At 60.7% G+C, this 9458-nt stretch overlaps 2 protein-coding genes across 2 annotated transcripts in view; both read right to left on the bottom strand.

Moving 5' to 3' along the window:
* The window catches only part of FOXL1 (forkhead box L1), a 4373-nt gene extending 4295 nt beyond the window's left edge, over positions 1-78 (bottom strand). The window contains exon 1 of the mRNA XM_081791581.1: positions 1-78. This exon is cut by the window's left edge and continues 4295 nt beyond it. The gene's annotated coding sequence lies outside the window, so the exon portion shown is untranslated.
* A 6984-nt stretch (positions 79-7062) lies between these two features.
* Positions 7063-8840, bottom strand: FOXC2 (forkhead box C2). Its single transcript, XM_081791580.1, has one exon. It carries the CDS (start codon positions 8721-8723, stop codon positions 7176-7178), a length of 1548 nt encoding a protein of 515 aa, XP_081647706.1. The 5' UTR covers positions 8724-8840; the 3' UTR covers positions 7063-7175.
* Between the last annotated feature and the right edge of the window lie 618 nt (positions 8841-9458).

The following is a 9458-nucleotide window of genomic DNA, read 5'->3' as shown; positions in this document are numbered from 1 at the left end:
ACCCGAGCTTGAATTTGTACAATCGTAAACGCCGCCCCGTTTGGGCGAGGGCCGGAGGCAGGCGGAGACCGCGAGGCTGGTGGGCGGGGCACTGATAGTAAAGGAGGAAAGAGAGGAAAAAAAAAAAAAAAAAAAAAAAAGCCCAAAAAACAAAAAACAAAAAACCCAAGTTCTAGTCGCGGTCTGGAGAGGCGCGTCCCGCCCCGCGCGCTCGCAGAGCATCCCCGGGAGGCTCCTGCGCGGCGCCCCAGCCCGGCTCCCGCGCGGGGACGAATCCTGGGCTCCCAGGCGACGAGTCTGTAACTTGAGCCTAGGAGGGGCCACTGTAGGAAGGAGCCCCTCGCTGGGGCATATTTCCGGGGAGCGCAGGGCACCAGCCCTCGGCGTCCGGGCGCGGATGCGCCCTCGTGCGGAAGCTCGGTGTGCTGAGAGCCGTTCTGAGGCCTGGTCGGGGGGTGGGCAGAGGAGCCTGGGAGCCGGCCAGGCTGACGCGGGTAGCCCGGAGAGCCAGGCGGGGACACAGAAGGTCTCCCTAGGCTCGTAGCCTTTACGTCGCCCCAAGCTGCAGGCTTCTCGGAAGTCAGTGCCCCCGCATCTCCCAGCCTGCAGCAAAGCCCTGAGTTTTCCAGCCTGCGCGGAGGGAGGCTCCCGGAAGGACCCTGGTGGCTCCTACTCTGGGGCCCCAGCAGAAGTCGGGGTGGGTGTGGGATGAGGGCAGGGAGCACCCTGGTCCTAGCACAGGCCGGGCAGAGGCCAGGCACCAGGCAGGTCCCAAGAGGCCTCCGAGGAAAAGGCTGAGGGGAGGGGAGAGAGGAGGTGCTCCCATCCAGCCTCCCCGAGGGCATTTCCCCTTCCTCTGCTCCTTAGCAAACTGAAAATCAGACGCTCCAGTCATGGACGGTCTGTGTCATCTTTCCCAACACGGCACCGTTTTTTCTCCGGGTCAACACGGTTGGCGAAGTCTATACACGAACGAACGATCGGACCATACCTGCGATAGGTTTGAGCGGAGGGTGGAAAGATACAGGACTTCCTCCGCCAGGTCACCTCCCTGATGTCCCGAACCCACTGGAGATGGTGGTGACAAGGGCGATATTAATCACTGAAACGTCTCCAACGCTACTAGGTGCTGGCACCCTCGTAAGAGCTCCCTCGGGTCGTGTCAGTCCTCCTCCTGACTTGAAGACACAGAAGTCCTCACCGCTCCCATTCTGCAGACCGGACACTGAGGCCAGGAAGCTAACAGGAAGTGTTGCAGACAGGGGAACAGCCCCATTACAATACGGCTACTGTGTGTGGATGCCAAGGGCCCCGTGGAAGCTCTCTCCAGAACCCTCACGGCATCTTCGAAAGACGGAAGGGATGGGTTTGCCCATTTTACAGATGGGCACCAAACACCCCAGACAACAGAGGTCACAAAGAGCAGAACGGGGTGGGTGGGGGGGTTGGAATGCACATGCTTTCCTGCCAAGGTGGGTTCTCTGAGGCCTGACATCCTTGGGTGTCCTCAGCTGCTCTTCGAGGTATGTCTGGAGCAGGTTCCTGCTGCGGTGGGGGGGGGGGGGGGGCATGAACATAACGCTCTGCTGAAGCCCAGAGAACAGGGCAGGATTTTCCAAATTACTGATTTCCTTAGAGCTCATATTGTCCCCAGCAGTCATTTCAAGGGTCTAAAACGGGCAGTCAGGGCACATCGCTAGGGCACATCAGCATCGTGGCCTGATGTACACCGTTGGCCGAGACCAAAGAACCACTGTTCTCCTGGTGTTCTGTAAACCCTGACGGCTAGCCGTGAGTCCTTCCTATGGCCTGGACTCTCCTGACCTGTGTCGGGTTCACTCGTCCTCAACCATAACCCTGCTTGATGATCCTACCATTTTGCAGTCGAGAAATGGGCCGAGAGAGCTAGAGGGGGCACGCCCGAGGTCACGCGAACCCTCCGCTGGCCTGTGTGGAGGCCCTCAGTTGGTGCGTGTGGATTCAGCTTAGAAAGGCTCGTTGAGGAGGTTGCCTGTAAAAACAACACGCAGGCAGAGAGAGAGCCCCCACGGGGCTGCTGGGAAGGGTAAGACCCAGGGCCAAGGGCCACTAAGCCAGGGGTCAGAGGGGCCTCTCTGGCCTCCGTGACCTCCCGCCTGGGTGGGCATACAGACTGAGCTCAAAGCTGTACCCCAGCCTGGGGCAGCCCTCCCCATGCTCCCCAACTCCGTTTCCTTAACAGGATCTGTGCGGCCAGGGGGCCAGTCCATCTGTCAGCCCGCCTCCTCCCCGCCCCCCCCCCCCCCCCGCCCCATGCCAGCTTTTCACACACGCACAGTCCCGGGATCAAGTCCCCACCAGCCCGACACTGGCAGAACCACCCCAGCATCAGACATACGCATTCGAGAATCACACTCTACGCGGGCTGCGTCTCTCTGTGTTGGCCACGAAGCAGGAATGTCGCCGAAGCCCGGGAAAGGCTTGCACGGATCAGGGCAGTGGTGGCCGTCCTGACTGCAGTCTCTGAAACCCTGCAGCGTCCCTTACATGCCTATGTCAAAAAGCAAACGTTTCAAATGCCTTGGCGAGCCGAGGCCACGCAAAAAGGAGGCAGGCAGGGAACGCTTCTCGAAGTTTGGGAAAGCATTTCGAGTATGTGGTGCCCGAAGGCTTCCTCTGGTGGCACTGGTCCCCTGTGCCCCGCTCACCTGGAGGCTGCCCCCCACCCCCCTCACCCTGGCCCTGGCTGCACCCAGGGCATAGAACCTCAGGTCTCCACTTCTCCACGTCCACCGCGCCCTGAGAGTCAGGAGCGTCCCGCCTGGGACGACACAGGCACACGTTCCCTGAGGCGCGAGGCACAGGTGCTGAGACCCCCAGCGCATTCCGGAGAAAGTCAGTTCTCCCTGTTAATTAATGGGTCTCTTCTCCGGTCTCTCTTTGCACTCACCTCAGGTTTATGGTTATCAGTGAATTCCTGGCCAACACCCACGCAGTGTTCTGGATTCGGAGTGGGTTTGAGGAGGGAGAAGGCAAGAACTCAGGCACTGGGGTTGGTTTCCACAGGGGACGTGGGGGTGTTCTGGGGACTCCGTGCTCTCTGCTTTGAATGCAGCTTACAAGCCTCTCCCAGGCCCAAAGGCGACCCCAGGCAATCCTGGGGTAAAAGAGAGGAGATGGGCCCCAAAAGATTTAGGAGCCAGGCACCAGAGTTCACAGGACCCCAGGACATTTGCTCCTCCCTCTCACTTCTGATCTCCATTTCTTACCAGCCAGATAGGAGAGTGGGGATAAGTGAGGGCCCGCTGCAGGAGCCTGACTACGCCCGAAAGGAAGGTGCCAGGCTGCCCCAAACGCCCTTACACCCACCTGGTCATTTTACACGTAAGAAGACTGACGCCAGCCAGGAGAAGTGGTTTGTTCACCTGGCATCATGTGGTCGTGGAATTCCTAGGCCAACGCTCAGGCAATTAGGGGACACGTGTCACCGTGATTTGGGTGTGGGTGGGGACAGGCTACTTGAACCAGGGGATGAGGACCACCTGGTGGCAGGCTCAGCTCTGGCCTCTGGAGAGGGGCCTGGGCTGGGCCACACCCCACACGTCCCTCTCCCCTTGAGAGCCGTGAGCGTGGGGCATGTCTTACAGGAAGCAGAGGCTCTCCGAGCTGCAGCCTCTATGGGGCTGGGAATGTTCGGGATTGTCAGAAGCCTGGGAGTCTTTCCCGGCGGCCCGTATCTGTGACAACTGGACCCCGGGTAGAACCGGTCCAGGCAGCCAAGGCCAGTCGGGCACGCAGGGTTAACTCTGTAGGAAGCGGTCTCTGCTGTGGTGTTGGGGCTGCTCCCATTTTGTTGGCAGCAGCTCTGAGACCTGCCTGGTTCCACGTTACTGGATCAGGAGGGAACATGGCTATTGCACGGGGCTTCGTGCTAAGTGAGCTCGGCGGACCGCAGAGCTGCCCGCCAGGAGTCCCAGCAGCCCGCGACCAACATTGCGGCCCTTCCATCGTCGGCCTCCTTTCCCCTTTTCCTGAAAGGCCCTGGACCTCCCGAGGACCCAGCGGCCGAAGCAAGGGGAGGGGAGCGGGTACGTGGAGCAAGGACAGCCCGGGCCGGGCGCCGTCTCTGCGTCTTTGCGCGCCGGGTGGCAGGCGGCCCAGGGCAGCGGGAACTGGCAAAGCGGCCCCAGACGCCTCCATCGCCTCCACCGGGATGCTCGCTTTCCGCTGCTGCCGGATCTCCCCACCCCGAGGGAGGCGCCCGAGGCCGCTCAGTCCCCGGGCCCGAGGTCCTAGCGGGGCTGCTGAGGCGGGAGCGCTGAGCCCAGCGAGTTCTGAGCACCGTGTCCAGCTCCCCTGGCCGGCCTTCTGGGGGAGCTCACCCGCACCTACCCTGGCCCCTGGGCCTCGGGGTCAGGAAGCTTTCCGGGTTCCGAGGCGTCCCAGCGTGCCATGGCCTCACACACCCCTCCCTCTGCCGCCTCCAGAGGCCTGGAGAAAGCCCCGGACACAATCCCTCGAGCTGCCCATGTTCCTAGGGAAATGGAAGGGTGCTCGTCTCCCGGGCGGGCGGGGGTCCCTTCTTGAGCTGTTCACCGGGCCAGCGCCCCGGCACAGGCACTGCTCTCAGAGGGGCCTTCCCTGAGACAGAAGGTCCCTGGTGTGGCTTCAGTGGCAGCTCGGGTCTCGCCGAATTCTTTCCCATTTCTCTCCCCTTTATTTCCTGCGTGTCTCTCAAACCTCCGCTGAACTCCGAATCTTGAGAGGAGGACGCACTTTCAGGGGGGACTCTATGAAAAGCCTGGGGAAGGAGAAAGCCGGCTGGACTACCCTCCTGGAATCCAGAGGCAGCATCATCTGGAGAACAGGAACGAAATGGCCCCGGAGCGCAGGAGCTGGGCAGGGAGGGCCGGCCTCTGCTGCCGTTGGGAGCCGGGAGCGGGGGGCCTCTTGGCCTCCCTCTCTTTCCTCGCCGGCTAGTCCAGCTTACTCAACCAAGGCAAGGGGGCCTGGGAGCCTGCTGGAGGTCAGACACCAAGCGCAGGGGCTCCCCGATCCCGAGCACTATGAAAAGGAACAAAATGCAGCATTTAAGTCTTAACCACTAGTCACCTCTGGGGCCACAGATCCAAAGAATCTGTGTGGCACATATGGGGAAATTTATTACGTTCCTACCTCCCCCAGCACTACATCAGCATGACCTGGAGACAAACTGCCATGGTTAAAACAACACAAAACCAGGTTCTGTTCAATGCCACTGCACCAAGGAAAATCACTTTTTGGAAGAATCATCATCACCCGAAATGTTAAGCCCGCTTCGCCCTAAGCAAAGTACAGCTCACCTCCTTGGGTGGGAAACAAATCCCCAGTTTGGAGCCCCGGCCTCAAAACTCGCACTCAGAGACCAGCGGGGGATGGGGGGGGGGGGGAATTGTGCCTTTGGGCCAGTGAAAGAGATAATAAAATCACCCCCTCACCCCCCTCCCGCCCTCCGCCCCAGCCACACCCCACAAATGGTTTCATTGCTATTAAAAAATTTTTAAAGACAAGATATCAAAACTGAAAAGGCAATCATCTCCCTGTGATTTACAGTCCTGAAACAGTTGGTAAATTTAGAACTCCAAAAGCATTGTAAGTTACATTCGAAGGCCTAAGAGCCTCTACAGTTTTTCACTGCAGTAGGGTAAAGACTAAGAGACCATATGAAGACGTAAAGGGGTCTGAAATCCACCTCTGAGCTAACCACCACCAGAATCAATCCCCTTTGGACCCTCTCCGGCCCACTGCACGTTCTTTTCTGGAAAGCCATTACGATGGGGAAGGAAGTCCGCATTTTAGGAATCGGAGGGAAAGCAGGACTCCCCCCAGGTTCGTAGTTAACTAATGAAAAACTTGGGTCCTCCCTGTCTTTTGCTTCCGCAGCTGGGGAATCGCTGGATTTGAGATGGAATGGTGGTACTATTTGTGTTGACAATTGGCAATTTTTTTTTTTTTTTTTTTTTGCATTTAGCAAAACGTTTACAGCGAATAACGTGAAGGCGCCCAGTCCTTCAGGCATCCACGTCCAACCGGGACGTTTCTCAACTGCCTAGGCCAGGGTGGGATCTGAGTTCATGGAAAGTCCTTTCCGTCACTAACAAGACAACAGGGGAGCGTCCCCAGTCCCCTGCGGGCATCTGTATACGTCTATGCGTTCACCCACCTGCGTAACAAATATAATCAAAACAGGTGGATTTGCAAAACACCTTGTTTTTAAAAACTGCGAGAACACAAACACACTGTCCGCACTTGGGGCAGAAAAACAACATGGGTTTATTTTAAGGTAAGTACAACAATTAAGACCACATAAGACAAACACAGGTGAAGTTAAATTTTTAAAGTTTTTTTTTTTTCTTTTAGGAATGCTCAGGGAGGAATCTACTATACAAAACCATCACACTCTGTAAATAAAAAGTATCAGATACTTGACTTCTTTATCCGCCAACAACAACAACAAAATAAATTATTTCCTTGTTTTGTAAAAGACCTACCACCGGGAAAAGAATTATGCCTCATAAGTGTACAGGGCGGTAAAAAAAAAAAAAAAAAACAACCCACGTAGGTTTCTTAAATTTTCCTTTTGGGAGTTAGAAATGGTTGGGCAAGATGAAAACTTATCCAGTGAACTCAACTTTAAATATTATATTAATGGCTCTGAACAACAACAAAATAGCCTGATTACAAATGCACACATTTGTACAGCACGGTTAGAGAAATTTAAAATTACACACAGCACAGACGTGATCTATAGAGACCCCCCCCCCCCATAGACCTATGGGGGTCTCTACAGAGAGAGTCATTACCGGGTCGCTCTGGGATTTGGTCCGTAACTTAATTTTTTTTTAAACCCCAGCTGCAGCATTCAGCACAACCATCCTGGAAGGAGGGGAGGGGGGCTTAAAACTCAATATTCATTTCGCCGGGCCGCGTCCCTTGTTGGGGGGGGGGGTTCTTTTAGGACCTCGGAACCGGGGCAGCGAATTAAAGTTACCTGAAGCTTCACAGAGGACTGAGGCCGGGCGCGAGCTCTCTCTGCTCCTGAGTCTGAGAAAAAAAAAAGCTGGTGGGCATATTTTTTGGTTCTTTCTGCGCCTCTGCAGCCTGGACCGCCCGAGAGGCCCGGGTGTGGGAGACGCAGCCGGAGCGGGCCAGGCAGGTCAGTATTTCGTGCAGTCGTAGGAATAGGGGGCGGCGTGGCGGTAGAGCGCCGGCGTGGATCGGTAGGGCAGCTGACAGCTCGCGTTGGTGCCGACCTGCGGTTCCCCGAGGGCCGCGTTCTCCACCCCCAGCCGGTGGGAGTTGAACATCTCCCGGACGTTGGGAAAAGTCTGCTGCTGGGCCGCGAACGTGTGGCCCGGGAGGTGGTTCAGGTCCCCGCTGTGGTTGAGATACCAGGAGGCCGCCTGGGCCGCGGCGGCGGCGGCGGCGGCGGCGGCGGCGGCCGCGCCCCCGGGCTGGGGCGCCGGCTGGGGCTGGGGCGCCGGCGGGGGAGGCGGCGCCTGCGGGTGGTGGTGGCCGTGATGCTGGTGGTGGTGGCCCGCGGCGGCGGCGGCGGCGGCGAGCGCGCCCTCCTGGCCTGCGGCGAGGTTGAGGGCGCTCAGGGGCGACGTGGGGCCGCCCGGGTGGTCCGAGAGGGCCTCGTCCAGCGCGGGCGGGACGCACATGTGCGCGGGCCGCTCGGCCCCGGTGTACAGGCTCATGGCGCGCATGCTGCACTGGTAGCCCCCCGCGCCCCCGGCCTCCAGGCCCTGCGCGCACGGCTGGCCGTAGGCGGCGGGCGGCGCGGCCGCGTACGACAGCGCCAGCGGCGGCACCACCAGGCCCGCGCGCCCGGACGCGGGGCTCAGCTCGCCGCCCGGCGGCGACGTTCGCAGCGTCATGATGTTCTCCACGCTGAAGCCGGGCAGCCCGTTGGGCGCGCCGGCGTGGTGCTCGGGCAGCGAGCCGTCGGGGGAGCCGGCGGGCGTGGAGGCCGCGCTGCGCGGACTGCCCTGCAGCGCGCTCTCGGGGCTCAGCGTCTCCACCTTGGTGATGGCCGGCAGCGCCGGCGACGCCGCCTCGGTCTTGATCACCAGCTTCTTCTCGACGTCCTTGGGGGCGTCCGCTAGAGGGGGCCCGGCCGGGGCGCCCTTGGCCGCGGCCGGGGGCGGCTCCTTGAGGTGGGCCCGCTCCTCCTTGTCCTTGGGCACGTCCTTTTTCTTGAAGCGCCGGCGGCGCCGCAGGAAGCTGCCGTTCTCGAACATGTTGTAGGAGTCCGGGTCCAGCGTCCAGTAGCTGCCCTTGCCCGGCTTCTTGTCGTCGCGGGGCACCTTGACGAAGCACTCGTTGAGCGACAGGTTGTGGCGGATGCTGTTCTGCCAGCCCTGCTTGTTCTCGCGGTAGAAGGGGAAGCGGTCCATGATGAACTGGTAGATGCCGTTCAGGGTGATTTTCTTCTCGGGCGCGTTCTGGATGGCCATGGTGATGAGCGCGATGTAGCTGTAGGGCGGCTTGACGAGGTCCTTGGGCGCCGCGGGCTGGTGGTGGTGGTAGGGCGCGTAGGAGCGGCCCATGCCCGCGCCGTACTGCTCCGGGTGGCCGGAGTAGACGCCCATGGGGCTGGCCATGCCGCCGTAGCTGCCCGCCGCCCGGTAGTAGTTTTGCTCGCTCAAGTAGGGCACCACTCCCAAGGCGTTGGGGTCGGACACGGAGTAGCGCGCCTGCATGCTGCGTCCGAGACGGCTCGCCGCCGCCTGCGCGCACGGACCGCGGGGAAGGCCCTGCGAAAGCGAGAGAGAGCGAGGGAGCGAGAGGGCGAGAGGAAGGGAGCCGGCGGGGGTGGCGGGGCGGGGGCGCGGGGGGGGGGGGGGTGGGGGTGGGAAGGGGAGAGCCCCGGGCGCCGGGAAGCCTCGGGGGCGAGGCGGGGGAGGCGCCGGCGCTGGGCGCCCGCCCGCGCGCGGAGAAGGGGCGCTCAGTTGTCAGCGGACCGGGCGGATCGGCATCCTGGAGGGCGCGCCCCGGCGAGCGCAGCGCCGGCCCCTGCTCGCTCGCTCACTCGCTCGCTCGCTGGCTCTCGGGACCGGAGGGTGGCAGCCGGGGCGGGCGGCGGGGACGCAGTGGAGACGCCACGCGCGCAGCGGACCGAGGACGGCCCCTGTGTCCGCGCCAACGGGGGCAAGGCGGCTCTCCTAGCCCCCCAGCAAAGAGGCAGCCCCGAGGGTCAGCGAGCCGGGGTCCAGAGTGGCTGTCCCGCCGAGCCCGGAAAAAGAGGCAAAGTCCCTTTTAGGGATTGGGAAAAGTTTCAAAAGTCTTCTTGCTGAAAGCAAGTTTTTACTTTCGTCCGGCCACGCCCCCTCCGGGGACTTTGCACCAATAACGCGGCAGCTGTGGGGAGTCGGCACCAATCAGGGCGAGGAGCGCCGGAATCCGTCGGCTCTAAGACCCAGCTGCGCCGAACCAGA

Source organism: Panthera onca, chromosome E2 (genome assembly GCF_046562875.1).
Source record: "Panthera onca isolate mPanOnc1 chromosome E2, mPanOnc1 haplotype 2, whole genome shotgun sequence".
Taxonomy (NCBI): domain Eukaryota; kingdom Metazoa; phylum Chordata; class Mammalia; order Carnivora; family Felidae; genus Panthera; species Panthera onca.
Note: the sequence above shows the minus strand (reverse complement) of the source record. Positions and strands in the feature narration are given on the sequence as shown.